This window comes from Symphalangus syndactylus, chromosome 15, assembly GCF_028878055.3.
Source record: "Symphalangus syndactylus isolate Jambi chromosome 15, NHGRI_mSymSyn1-v2.1_pri, whole genome shotgun sequence".
Classification (NCBI taxonomy): Eukaryota; Metazoa; Chordata; class Mammalia; order Primates; family Hylobatidae; genus Symphalangus; species Symphalangus syndactylus.
The window spans coordinates 46,347,671-46,362,781 of NC_072437.2; the positions used below are offsets into that span (position 1 = coordinate 46,347,671).

The 15,111-nt window shown below is 36.6% G+C and overlaps 1 protein-coding gene across 6 annotated transcripts in view; it reads left to right on the forward strand.

Annotated features, from left to right (window-relative positions):
* The first annotated feature begins 779 nt into the window (after window positions 1–779).
* The window catches only part of LOC134732545 (putative uncharacterized protein encoded by LINC01549), a 64,377-nt gene continuing 50,045 nt past the window's right edge, over window positions 780–15,111 (forward strand). For 2 of the 6 annotated variants that reach the window (XM_063618484.1, XM_063618481.1), the window contains exons 1-3: window positions 806–868; window positions 2,067–2,248; window positions 9,029–9,094. In XM_063618484.1, the coding sequence (XP_063474554.1) occupies window positions 836–868; window positions 2,067–2,248; window positions 9,029–9,094 (281 nt within the window). In that variant the 5' untranslated portion in view covers window positions 806–835. Of the gene's footprint in view, window positions 869–2,066; window positions 2,249–9,028; window positions 9,102–15,111 lie in introns of all 6 variants that reach the window. The other 4 variants (XM_063618483.1, XM_063618482.1, XM_063618485.1 and 1 more) reach the window with 4 other exon arrangements.

Sequence of the window (15,111 nt, forward strand, 5' to 3'; positions counted from 1 at the left end):
AATACTCAGACCCCATTCGAGTTTTGCCAGTTGAGTCAGTAATGTCCTTTACAGAAGAAGAATCCAGTTAAGAATCACACACTGAGTTTCTTTTTATTTCTTTAGTTGTGTCTCTTTAGTTTGTTTTTGTTGGAAACAGTTTCTTTCTCTTTCTTTTCATTTTGGCATCTTGACATTTTTTAAGGTTGTAGACCAGTTATTTTGTACATTTCCATTCACTTTTGGGATTCTTAGACATTTCATTATAGTCTGATTCCAATTATGTATCAGCATCACCGAGGTGATCCTGTGATCCACACAGTTATCAGGTGGTACAAAATTTGTTCTCTCTGATCACTTGATTGAGGTGGTGTCTTCCAGGCCTCTCCTTTCAGAACTTACTTTTCACCTTTGTAATTAATAAGTATTTCATGAAGAAGCACTTTGAGGCTATGTAAATATCCCATTTGTGATTAAACTTTTTTTCATTTATATATATATCTACATATTCATGGGTTCCTATTTTATTGAATGGCTTATAATCCATCACAATCATTCATTCAGTGCTAAAATAATCCCAGACTTTTCAGTGGCTCCTGTGTTATTCTGTCCCCATGTAATATGGTTTGGCTGTCTCCCCACCCAAATGTCACCTTGAATTGTAATAATCCCCATGTGTCAATTGTGGGGCCAGGTGGAGATAACTGAGTCATTGGGGTGGTTTTCCCCATATTGTTCTTGCAGTAATGAGTAAGTCTCTGAGATCTGATGGTTTTATAAACAGGAGTTCCCCTGCACAAGCTCTCTTGCCTGTTGCCAAGTAAGATGCATCTTTGTTCCTTCTTTGCCTTCAGCAATGATTGTGAGGCCTCCCCAGCCATGTGAGACTGTGAGTCCATTAAACCTTTTTTTCTTTATAAATTACCCAGTCTCGGGTACGTCTTTATTAGTAGCATGAGAACAGACTAATACACCACCTTTCTTTGAGCACTTCCTTGTTTTCTGGACAAAATGTTCCAGACTCATTTTACTTTCCCTGCCCAAACTAGCTATCAGCCATTTCTCCATGGATTTCTGTTTCCTTTTAGTGGAGAATAGCACTTAGAAGCTAAGATCTGGGCACTCGGGATGCTCGTTGCTATTGGGGTATCAGCGCTCCAGGCCCTCACAGTGGACACACACACACATAGGCAAACACACACATACCCACACACTTGCATTTATATTTTTTTGCTATGCCTCATCTATCTCTCAAGCTAGCTAACTATCTATGGAAAACCATAAACTCACACTGATCCTACCAACATTAATTCAGCTCTACAGGTTTGTTCTAGTTTTCTCCGATTTTGTTTTTGTAATTCTTATGCTGAAAAAAAAAAAACAAACAACAAACTTGGTTTTCATTATCTTTAATGTATTTATGTGATCACTTCCCCTGTATGTAACACATTTTCAATGGCTACACCACCTCTCTCCCCTGCTCACATGCCTTTCTTATTCCACCTGGGCTCTGACTCCTTCTACTAGGTTGTTCTCCACCCTGCTTGGGTGCTGGCTCCCCATGCCTGGCCACCCCCCACTCCACGTGCTGTCTTCCTCACATGGCCTAGGCTCTGCCACTGTGTGCTGGGCAGCCCCCCAGTGGATGCCCTCCTCACACTGCTCAGTGTCTGATTGTCCACCCTGGGCCTCCATCTGCACGGTCACCCTCTCTTCTCCCAACTTGTGCTCCGACACCCTATACCAGCCCACCCTCCAGCATGGATACCCTCCCTGCCCTGTTTGCCTTCTGACTTCTCCTTCTTGCCCCTCAGTAAACACCCTCATCACCCTGCCTGGGCTCTGTTACCCCATGCATGCCACCCCTTTGCCTGCACGGATGCCTACCTTGCCTTGCCCCATCGAGTGCATTTTGGACTGAATTGCTCAGGAAGGAAAAGGAAGGAAATGAAAGGGAAGGGAGGAAGAAGGACAAGTGGAGGAAGAAAGACAATGAATACTTTTGAATGAACATCATTAAAAATATGGGCTGTTTTCTAGTTGAATTTCACCCTCCTGAAGTCTTTCTTTTCTTTTCTTTTTTCCAGGAGGGAGTGAGTCTTTCTCTGTCACCCAGGCTGCAGAGCAGTGGCGCCATCATAGCTGACTGCAGCCTTGAACTCCTGGGATCAAACGATCCTCCCACCTTGGCATCCTGCATCCTGAGAGCTGGGACTACAGGTACAAGCCAGTGCATCCAGTTGAGCTCTTTGCTAGCAGAGTTTAGCAGGTGCATTTTTACTCAGTTGCCCTTATTATTTATAATTCCAAAAGATCACAAATGAATTTCTGTTCTAATAAGCAAACACACTGATAGTCAATCCAAATGTGAACTATCCTTTAAAAGGCTTGGATTATAATCAAACAACTATAACTGTTTTCTTATATATATAATTGTGTTGCTAAAGAGTTTAAAAGTCAGAGACTATAATGGGTATCATATCTTTAACCAGCTTGGAGTTTTAACTGGAATCCAGTTAAATTCTAGGCAAAAATTACAGTGCCCACTAAATGGTCTTTTAATTTTTGGCTGCCTTTATTTAAAAGGAGACTTCACAGTCTTGCAAAAATTTATCTGGCAGCTGCAACTAGATGATCATATTCACTTTAAACACAAATGTAGGTAGGGTCCTACTCCTAGCCCATGTTTTTGAAGAGACACTTGTAAGAATGATAAAGGTTAGTCTAGATCATAACCAGCCTTGGAATCCTAGTGCCTTCCACTCAGATAAATATCTCTATGGCCTTTTATTTCCATATTCTCATTTATATATTTTATGATAACTAAGAAACCAAACTATAGAAACACTTTTTAAGTTTTCTTCAGGAAAAAAATGTAAAAACATATTTCCAGTTATAGAACAGATGCACACAACATGCCTTGAAAATAGTATGAAAACTGTCATTTCAGCCTGCACAATCACATTTTTTTCACCTGCTTAGGGAATTGTACATCTCTGACTTGTTGAACACATTCTTGACTGTAAAATTGAAGACTGCCAGGTGAAAAATGCTGCTTTAAGCATGTTATTTCATAGCTTATATTTTACATTTGGAAGCAAAGCATTAAACTACATACTAAAGCATAATGAAATGATGTTAAAGAATGGAATTGATTTTAAGAAGACACAAGTTGCAGAAATACCTTTGTAGATCAATCAAGATTAATTTATATAGCACTCTTCAAAGTCTAAATATACTGAACTTGGACAATCTAAGCCCAACTGAAACAGTTAGTCTCTTAGACCAAAGGCCCTGGTAATCCTAAGAGTATTTCAATATTTGAAAAAGTACCTACACTAAAGTATTTCAGCTTATATTATTTAATTCCCATTCTGTTGATTAAAAAAAATTTGCTAAAAGATACAACTTCCTTTTGTCTGTAGACTTCTGGCTTATTTATTATTATATTAAATACACCAGTTTTGTGAAATTGAAAAAATATGTTCAATATTTGTATATGAACACACACAATTCTAAATTTTTATTTTTATTAATTTATTTATTCTAGAGAAAGGATCTCCCTCTGCCACTCAGGCTGGAGTGTAGTGACATGATCATAGATCCTGTATTAATCCATTCTCATGCTTCTAGGAAGAAATACCCGAGACTGGATAATTTATAAAGAAAGGAGGTTTAATTGAGTTCCAGTTCTGCCTAGCTGGGGAGGCCTCAGGAAACTTACAATCACGGCAGAAGGTACCTCTTCATAGGGCAGCAAGAGAGAGAATGAGAGCCAGCAGGGAAAATGCTAGACACTTACAAAACCATCAGATCTCATGAGAACTCACTCACTATCATGAAAACAGCATGGGGGAAAAAACCCCCATGATCCAATCACTTCTGACTGGGTCCCTCCCATGACACATGCAGATTATGGGGACTACAATTCAAGAAGAGATGTGGGTGGTGACACAGCCAAACCATATCAACCTCAAACTCCTAGCCTTAAGAAATCCTTCTGCCTCAGCCTTGTGAGTAGCTGGGACCATAGGCATGAACTACTATGCCCAGCTAATTTTTATTTTTTTGCTTTTTATAGAGACAAGGTCTCTCTCTATTGCCCAGGCTTGTCTTGAACTCTTGCGCTTAAGTGTTTCTCCTGCCTTGGTCTCCCAAAGTGCTGGGATCACAGGCACGAGCCTGTGATCTAAAATCCAAATTTTTAGAACCTAAAAATACCCTAAGAGCAAAAAATAGTTTTTGAGTAAAGCAATCTACCTGACCTTTATCAAGTGCTCACTCTATGTGCCTCACGTGTGTTATATAATTGGATCAATCATCACTTTCATCCTAAGGAGCAGATATTTTTATCATCCTCATCTTTCAGATGAGGAAATTGAGGGCTGGAAAGGCTGAAGAGTTTGCCCAAGGTCACACAGCTGGTATATGGTGGAATAGAAATTTGAACTCAGTATTCTGATTGTACGGTTTATGCTTTTTTTTTTTTTTTTTTTTTTGACAGAGTCTCACTCTGTCACCCAGGCTGGAGTGCAATGGCGTGGTCTCGGCTCATTGCAACCCCTGCCTCCTGGGCACAAACGATTCTCCTGCCTCAGCCTCCCAAGTAGCTGGGACTACAGCTGCATGATACCACATCTGGCTAATTTTTGTATTTTTAGTAGAGATGGGGTTTCACTATGTTGGCCAGGTTGATCTCGAACCCCTGACCTCTTGATCCACCCTGCTCGGCCTCCCAAAGTGCTGGGATTACAGGCATGAGCCACCGCCCCCGGCCTATGCTCTTAACCTTTAGAAGATAAGTGAGAGACCAAAAGAAGGTGGAACCCACAATCTTTGAAGTTGTGTTACTTCCCTTATGCTAAATATACTCCATCAGAGTAAGATTGTAAAAATAAAAATTGGCATTTTTGCAAGTTCACTGTTCTCTGGAGTTCTAGAAAGCAAAGGAAGAGAATAGAGTTGAGATTATGGTTTAGCTATTCACGGCAATAGGGGAAAATTAGAGAGAGAGCCTAGTCTCCTTGGCCCATGCTCCTGCTCTGGCTTCAGAGCCAGGCCTGCCCTTCCCACTGGCCATTTCCAAGTGTAGACTTACAGGTAAAGGCACAGTTTCTGGATCTAGACACTCTTGAATCCTAATCCCTGATGGAACATTTATCACTAGGAGATTATGGAAAAGTGACAACCTCTCTAAGCCCCATTTTCTTTTTATTTGTGAAAAAAAGATACATAATAAAGTAACTCCTTGTAGTGTTGATTTGGGATTAAATGAGGGAATACCGGTACATAATGTAATCAGTCTGTCTTGTACTTCTCCAGCTGCTGCATGCATTGCCCTGTTGCTGACCTCTTGCTGTCTGAAACTCTTATCTCATCATACGCTATGATGAGGTATTACTTGTTGGAAAATTCACCTTCTTCTTTCCACATCAGAATTCATGTTTTGTCTATGAAGGTTGATCTTAGTTTGAATTTAGAAATAAAGTGGTCAAGTGAGCCTCCTGAAAGTGCTGGCATCTTAAAAGCAAATGTTACCCACATAAATCTAGTTTAGAGACTATCAAGCTGCGTGATAATGTGCAGGGGATTTCAGGTAGGTAGAGAAGGAGAGATATTGTGATGAGCTTCCTCAGAGCAAAATGTATCCGAACTTTCAAAAGAGTGAAAAGAAAAGAAAAAGTAAAATGTATTAGCCATGGTCTGTTCTGTTAGAGGGCTGGCCTCTTCCTGATCTGCCCCCCTCCTCACTCAAAGTCCCTTTCAAAAGCCTGAACACTTCCTGCTCTGAAGCCAGAACAAGAGGCTCTGAAGATTGGCCGGCCTGACTGTTTTAAAAGGTTACTGGGCTCACCTTGGAGGTACATAGGGGATTTTAGAGCTTGTTAGAATGCACATGTGACTGAACAATTAAATTCAAATCAAGTGCTGTGCTGGTTGATCTAATGAAACAGAAAGAGCCAGTTATTGAATGGAGAAATACTTTCAAAAGTAGATCAGCAGGGATTGCTTTGCTGAGATAAGAGGGGATAAAAGCAAGAGCCCTTAAGAATAAGATTCTCAAGTCAGAGAATTTACACATAATGGGATAGCTCACAGTAGCATCAGTCTTGTTACTAGAATCTCTCTGTTGGTCACAATATGAAATATGTGGTCTTTTCTCTTCCTGACTACTCAGCTCCCAAGAACTATTCACACATATTTACAGTGGCTCGTGCACTGTGTACTGTCCATTGACATTGCTAACACGTAAAGGCCAGGAAGAAAGAATCCATCAATTTCTGCCTACTCATCATCCTTTAGAAGGAAGAATTTGTAGAGCTGAAGCAGAAACATCCACTGCCTTTTTGTTTGCTTGGACTCTGTCTGTAGAGCTTGCTTCTTTGTATTCACTCTCTGTGGTTCTATAAGAAGTAGTTTGAAGGATAATTTTATTAGTATCCAGTCCAGAGAGAACTTCTTTTAAAAATTCAGTGATCTTTAGCACTGCTTTGTCTTTCTCATAAATTCGACATAAGCCCCTTAACAATACATTTGCCTGGAAAGGAGCAACTCCCCTCAAGCCAGGGCTGTAAAGGCTGTGACTTCAACCACAGCAATGCAGCTGATTAAGTCCTTGAGGAGCAGAGGGTAGGGAGACTTGGAAACCTAAATCCATTGCAGGAGAAGAAGTACCCCATATGAGCACGACTGTAATAGAATAGGGAAAGAAAGGAATGCAAATAGCCAAAATTGTGAGATCATACTCTTTTAAAAACCATTTTACATTTGTAATTTTCTGTTTAGTGAATGATGAGATTGAAAACCAGGCCAAAGGTTCAGCAGAAAAAAATAGGTCAGTATTCAGAAGCAAAAATGAGGAAGAGTCTGGGTAAAAGATAGAGCTAAATGGACTATTTTAGACCTATGTGAGAGACATTGATTGCCTTGAGAAAATAGAAATACCAATTTCTGATGAGCGTTGTCTGTTGGGAAAAACTCTGTTGGGAGCATGATCTTTGATTTTTGTTTATAGGATGGACTCTTCTTATTTTATAACCTCAGTGGGAGGAGAGTTACTTTACATGAGGTTTCAGATTTTGCTTCTCTTATTCCTGGTTTGGTCTCTGCCTTCTGTGGTCAGGGATTTTATTGTTTAGGATGAGGCATATTAGTTTGTAGAATTATCTGTCTAACACCTCCATCAATATTCCCTGCTTAGTATTCCTGGCCTTCCTCACTGTGTTCTGTGAATTGTTATCTGATTCTGTTTATGCCACCATCATCTGCACCTCATGATTATATTTGTGACCTTGGTTATATCACTCATTCTCTCTGTCTCAGTATCCTCCTTTGATAAAGAAGAATGACAGTTACTTCTAAGCTCTTTAGAGAAAAATGTGTGCCCTCAGTTATTCATGAAATTATTTATCAGAGTCCTAGGAACTGTAAGACTGAGGAGGTACTTAAACAAAAAATATAGCATTGGAAATTCTACATTTTTGTTATTGTCTATTTTTTAAAAAACTAAATGTAACACAATCATAAGCTGTTGCTATGTATTTTAACATGTTACTGTGTTGGATTCTATATACTGTAATCAAGACATGGCTCCTTTTCATCCAAAAAAGTGAGAATAATGTGCCAGGATATTTGAGACACATAAATGAATGAGCAACATAAAATATAATCATGTCTAATTGCTCCAATCCCAAAGAAATTAAAATATATTTGAATCAAATATATATTTAAATCCCAGGAATTACCCACTAATTTCAACCAATACTCAAAAGAAATCAAACCAATACATCTTTTGTCAAATATTTGTGTCTCAGGCTCTTTGCTGACCACAAGGTTTACAAGAAGAATATGAAGACCCTTTTGTTGCTGCGATTATAGTCTGATGGGGAAGACAGACTTTGTCCTAAAGGGAAAGAACAGTCATTAAATGTCTTACAGCAGAGAGTGCTTTGTATAGCCTTGTACTTTAGAAATATAATTTTGAGTTCCCTGTGAAGAACATTTTGTGGCAGATATCAGAACAAAACTGAACACTGAAGAACAGTTTTAAAGTATTTAAAGTATTTTAAAGAATGAATGGGCTTAAAGACTATCTAACAAACAAATGATAAACAATTTTAAAGGGATGAGAATTTCACCTAAACAAATAATTACCACTGAGTGTGATGACTTCAGGTATTAGGTAGAGACAGCAGAGAAGAGGGAGTGATTAACTCCCTTCACATGAGACAGGACATCTTAACTGAAATGGAACCGCAGGTAACATTGTTTTCCAGATGGGCACAAGGAGATAAGAATATTTTACAGAGAAATCCACTTGCAAAAGCGTGGTAGTTGAGAAAATATTTGCAATTCTCCAGCTTTCTGTGAATTAGTCGCCTGGAGTATATGCAGGAAGGGATTAGGGCTAAAAGATAAGAGGAATTTAATAGATGGAGACCACATATTGAAGAGCTTCATATGCTATGCAAAGTAGTTTAAATCATACCTCGTACTCCCTTAAGAGATTTTGAGCAGGGGAGAGGAATGGTCAGATGTGTTGGTAGTTCACTTCAGCAGCAATATGGAGGACGCATTGGAGAAATTGAAGCAAAGTCAGGAAGAGTAATTAAATTGTTGTTGGGAAACTTCCATTTAAGGGCAGTTAAGATGATGGTTCTGCTTTCCAAATTCACCCAAAACAACAGAAAACTGAAGACTTAGACTCTAGTATTGACAAAAAAAAAAACAAAACAAAAAACCCTAGAAGGTCTCTTGACTCTGAACTACCATTTATGAGGGGGATGGAAGATTATGGGAAGACACAAAGAAATAATCCTCTTGACTGAATATTGCAGGCATTAGAGCTGAGTACTATACTTTCAAGCAGGTGGAATACACTGAAGCAAGGTTATAAGCCATTACAGTATAGAAACATAGCATCTGAGGGCAGAGAAGGGAGAGAGAGTTACTGGGAAATAGTGTTAAGTATGTTATTATAGGTATGTAGCTCTCAATAAAAAAAAAAAAAAAGAAATTTGAACTAGGATTGTCATTTTACCTCCTTTAGGGCAGAATGCAGAAGTGGCCAAGAAAATCCAAGTTACACTAAAGAAATTCTCCGCGTCGAAGAAACGTGAGTGGTGGGTAAAAATTGTTGTGCTGACAAATATGGATGAAAAAAGACCCTCATTTTATCACAGCATTCTGAGAATTTATATAATGAGAAAAAGGACAATAACTTCCAAAATTAAGGGATAGTTCAATATATGACAAAAGTCATCTTTTTAAAGTGTACAATTCAGTGGTTTTTAGTATATTTACAGAGTTGTGCAATGATTGCTATTATCTAACTTCAGAACATTTTAATCACTCGTAGAAGAAACTGTATCCATAGTAGTCACCCTCTATTCTCCCCACTCCTCCCACTCCTGGCAATACTAACCAACTTTATGTCTCTATGGATTTGTCTATTCTGGACATTTTATATAAATGGAATCATATAATAAGTGGCTTGTTGTGCCTGGCTTCTTTTACTTGGCATGTTTTTAAGGTTCATCCATGTGTGTATCAGAAATCCATGATGTTTTATAGCGAAATACTCTATTATTTGGATAAATCACTTTGTTTATTCATTCATTCGCTGATGGACATTTGGATTGTTTTTGTCTTCTAGCTATTATGAAAAATGTAATGAACATTCATGTGCAACTTTTTCTGTAGACATATGTTTTAATTCTCTTCAGCATATACCTAGGAGTAGATATACTGGGTCATCTGGTAACTCTGTGTTTGATTTTTGAGGACCTGACATTGTTTTAAAAGTGACTGCACCAATTTATGTTCTCAGCAGTAATGTATGGGTACTGTAGGTCTCCTTTGGAGAAATGTTTATTCAAACTCTTTGCTCATTGTTTATGTCTTTTTATTGTTGAGTTGTAAGAGTTCTTTACATATTCTTGATATTAGTCCCTTATCAGATACATGATTTAAAAACATTTTCTTCATTCTGTAGGTTGTCTTTTTGTCTTTATTTTTTAATTAATTAATCAATTATTTTAGAAATGGGGTCTTGCTTTGTTGTCCAGGCTGGTCTTGGACTTCTGGTCTCAGGCAGTCCTCCTGCCTTGGCCTCCCAAAGTGTTGAGATTACAGGCATACACCACTGTGCAGCCTGATTTCTTTGATAGTGTTTTTTGAAGCACAGAAGTTTTAAGTTTGAATAAACTCTAATTTATCTGTTTTTCTTTGTTCTCATGCTTTTAGTTTCACAGCTATGAAACCCTTACCCAATCCAACGTCACAAAGATTTATGCCTATGTTTTATTCTAAGATTTTTAAGTTTGGGCTCTTATATTAAGAATTTGATTCATTTTAAGTTAATTATGTGTATGGTGAGAGGTAGGAGGTCCAGCTTCAATTTTTGTATGTGGAAATCTAGTTGTCCCAGTGGCATTTGTTGAAAAGTCTATTTTTTCCCCACTGAAGTGTCTTGGTACTCTAGTGAAAATCAATTGACCATAAAAGTAGAGGTTTTTTTCTGGATTTCTATCATATTCTGTTGATCTATATTTGTATCCTTGCTCAGTATCACATTGTCTTGATTATTGGAACTTGTAGTAAGTTCTGAAATCAAAAAGTGTGAGACCTCCGACTCTATTTGTTTTCAAGATTGTTTTGGTTATTCTGTGTCTTTTGCACTTCCATCTTAATTTTAGAATTAGCTTGTAGGTTTCTGCAAAGATGCCAACTCAGATTTTGATGGGGATTCTGTTGAATCTGTAGATCAGTCTGGGGGAGTATTGTTGTCTTAACAGTATTAAGTCTTTATATCTATGAACATGGGATATCTTTGTATTTATTTAGATCTTTTATTTCTTTCAAGAGTATTTAATATTTTTAAGAGTTCAAGTTTTGTACTTCTTTTGTTAATTTTATTGCCTCATATTTTGCTGTTTGATGCTATTATAAATGTAATTTATTCCTTAATTTTATTTTTGGTTGTTTATTGCTAGTACCTACAGATACAATTAAATTTTGCATATTGATTTTTTTATCCTGCAACCATTCTGGGTTAGTTTATTACATCTAGTAGGTTGTGTGTGCATGTACGTGTGTACTTTTCTTAGGATTTTCTACATACAAAATCAGGTCATCTGCAAAAAGAGAGTTTTACTTCTTCATTTCCAGTCTGGATGCTGTTTATTTATTTTCCTTGCCTAATTGTCCTACATACAAACTGCAGTGCAATGTTGAATACAAGTGGCAAGAGCAGATACCTTGTTCATTACTGATTTTAGGAGAAAAGCTGTCAGTTTTCATGATGTGATTCATTAAATATGATGCTTTCAGTGTTTTTTGTAGATTTCTTTTATTGCTATTACATTATTATGAATGTAAATAAACTCTGCATTCTTGGGATAAACTTCAGGTCATGGCCATGATATGTAACTCCTTTTTATGTGTTTCTGAGTTTGGCTTGCTTATATTTTATTGAGAATTTTGAGTCTTTGTTCACGAGGCAAATTGATTTGTGATACTCATTCCTTGTGATATCTGTGTCTGGACTTGGTATCAGAGTAATACTGGCCTCATAGAATGAATTAAGTATTGTTCTCTCCTCTTCCATTTTTTTGGGGAAAGAGTTTGTAAAGGGTTGGTGTTAATTCTTCTTTAAATATTTGGTAGATTTCATCAGTGAACCTATGTGGTCTTGGTCTTTTCTTTGCACAAAGATTTTTAATCACTAGTTTAATTTCCTTCCTGGATATAGGTCTATTCAGAATTTCTATTTCTTCATAATTCATTTTTGACAGGTTATGTATTTCCAAGAATTTATTTTATCTAGGTTGCCCAATTTGTTGGAGTACAATCATTTGTAATATTCTGTTATAATAATTTTTATTTATATAAAATTGGTTGTAATGTTCTCTTTTTCATTTCTAATTTTAGTTATTTGAGTCTTCTGTCTTCATTTCTTGGTTGATCCAGCTTAAGGTTTGTCATTCTTTCCAAAACTAAACTTTTGGTTTCGTTGATGTTCATTATTGTTGTTCTGTTCTTTGTTTCATTTATTTCCATGTTAATCTTTATTATTTAGTTCTTTCTTCTTTGTTTGCTCTTCTTTTTCTAGTGTCTTATGATGGAAGCTTAGGTTATTGATTTGAGGTCTCTTTTTAAAATATAGATGTTTACAGCTATAATTTTTCCTCAAAGCACTAATTTTTCTCATGCTTTCAATTATTGAATACAGTGTTTTTTCTGGTTTTCATCCATATCAAAGCATTTCGTAATTTTTCTTGTAATTTTTCTTTGACTCATTAGTTACTTTAGAATGTGTTGTTTTATTTCCACGCCTTTGTACATTCCCTAAATTTCCTTCTGTTACTGATTTCTAATGTCATTCTATTGTGGTCAGAGAAGATATTTTATAAATTTCAATACTTTTAAACCTATTAAGACTTGTTTTAGGGCTGAATACATGTTTTTTTCTCTGCAGAATATTCTAGGTGTACTTGAGAATAATGTGTATTTTATTTTTTGATGCAGTGTTCTATATATGTCTATTGGGTCTAGCTAATTATAATGTTCAAGTCCTCTATTTTCTTGTTGTCTTCTGTCTAGTTGTTCTATTCATTATTGAAAGTGGGATATTGAAGTTTTCAGCTATTATTGTTGAATTGTCTGTTCCTTCCTTCAATTCTGTCAGTTTTTGCTTCATGTGTTTTTGGACTCTGGTTGTTAGGTGCATATACATTTATAAATTCATTTTTCTGAAAGGTAAGCCCTTTTATCATCATGAAATGTTTTTCTCTTCCTCTCTCTCTCTCCCTCCCCCCTTCCTTCCCTCCCTCCCTCCCTCCCTCCCTCCTTCTCTCTCTCTCTCTCTCTTTCTTTCTTTCATTCATTCGTTTGTTCTTTCTTTCCTATTTTCAGGGTCTGAGTCTATCATCCAGGCGGGAGTGCAGTGGTGTGATCTTGGCTCACGGCAGCTTTGACCTCCTGGGCTCAAGTGAACCTTTCATTTATTTTCCTGGTAGCTGGGACCACAGGTGCATACTACCATGTCTGGCTAATTGTTATATTTTTAATAGAGACGGGATAACATTTTTAATATTACAGTTACTCCAGCTTTTTGAGGATTGTTATTTGCACAATATAGTTTTCTCATCATCTTACTTTCTATTTGAATCTTTGGATGTAAACTGTGTCTTTTATAGACAGTATAGAGATGGATCATGTTTTCAAATTATTAATCATTTTTACTATTTTTTTTGAGTTTCTTTTTTAATGGTTGCCCTGGGGATAATATTGGCACCTTATTAATACCTTATAACAACCCTGTTTTGATTATTCCCAACTTTATTTTAACAGTATACAAAACCTTTTGTTCTACTTAGCTCTGTTATGTCCTCCATCTTTTGTATTATTATCGTCATACAAATTACATTTTTATACCTTATGTGCCCATCAACACAGATTTATAATTGTTGTTGTTTTCAGATTATTTTTAAATCAGGTAGCAGTATAAAAGCCTTACAGACAAAATTTTTTTTGTCATTCAAATTTACCTATCTAGTTACCTTTACCAGTGCTATTTATTGATTCATATGGATTCAAGTAATTGCCGAGTGTCCTTTCATTTCTATTTGAAGAAATCTCTTTAGTATTTCTTGTAAGACAGGTCTGCTTGTGATGACTTTTTTTGGTTTTGTTTATCTGAAAATATATCTTAATTTCTCTTTCATTTTTGAAGGATTATTTTACTGGCTACAGTATCTTGGTCAATAATATTTTTATTTTATCGCTTTAAATATGTCATCTCACTGCCATCGGGCCTCCAGGACCAGAAGAGAAATCAGGTGCTAATCCTATTGAGGATAAATTGTATGTGGTAAATTGCTGCTCTGTTACTACTTTCAAGATTCTCTTTTGTCTTTAGATTTGATAGTTTGATTATAATGTTTTTAGGAGTGGATCTCTTTAAGTTTATTCTATTTGGAGTTTGTTGAACTTCTTGAATGTGTACATTAATGCCCTTCATCAAATTCAGAAAATTTTTGACAATTATTTTCTCAAATATTCTTTCTGCCTCCTTCTTTCTTATTCTTCTGGGACTTCTATGCTGCATATTTGATATGCTTGATGGTGTTTCAAAGGTCTCTGAGGATCTGTTAACTTTTTTCATTTTTGTTTCTTTCTATTCTGAGGACTGGACAACCTTAGTTCAAGTCAGTCAGTTTGTCCTTTTATTGACTTACATCTGCTGTTGAGTTCTCTCTAGCAAATTTATTGTACCTTCTACTCCATAATTTCTATTGGTTCTTTAAAAAATAATATCCATGTGTTTGTTTGTACTCTATATTTTACTGGGTAGTGTTCTCATACTTTCCTTTAATATTTTTAGATGTGATTTTTTTGGGAACATATTTGAAATAACTGATTTAAAGTCTTTGTCTCATAAGCCAATCATCAGCAAATTCTCAAGAGGCAGTTTTTATTGATGCATCATTTTCTCTGTATAGGCCATACTTTCTTGATTATTTACATGCCTCAATTTTTTTTTTGTTGAACACTGAACATTTAAAATAATATAATTTTGGGTTGGAAACAGTGGCTTATGCCTGGAATCCCAGCACTTAGGGAGGCCAAGATGGGAGGATCACTTGAGGCTAGAAGTTTGAGACCAGCCTGGGCAACATAGTGAGACCTCCATTTGTCCAAAAAGTAAAAAAAAAATTAGCTAGGCACAGTGGTACATGCCTGTATTCCCAGGTACTCATGAGGCTGAGAAAGGAGGATTGCTTGAGCCCAGGGAGTCATGGCTGCAGAGAGCTGTGATGACACCCCTGCACTTCAGCTTGGGTGACAGAGTAAGACCTTGTCCCAATAAATAAATAAATAAATAAAATAATAATGTAAATTGAAAACTTTGTAAATCAAGATTTTTCATCTCTCTTAAGGTTCATTGTTGCTCTATGTTGTTGTGTTGCTGTTTCTTTATTTAGTGCCCCTCTTAAGCTAACTCCATAGTCAGCTAATGATTGAACAGAGATTTCCTTAAATGCTTTGAACCAATATGATATCCAATATTTGCAGGAGCTTCTGTGTATGTTTTAGGACATGCCTTCAATGCCTTCAGTCAGGAAGTGT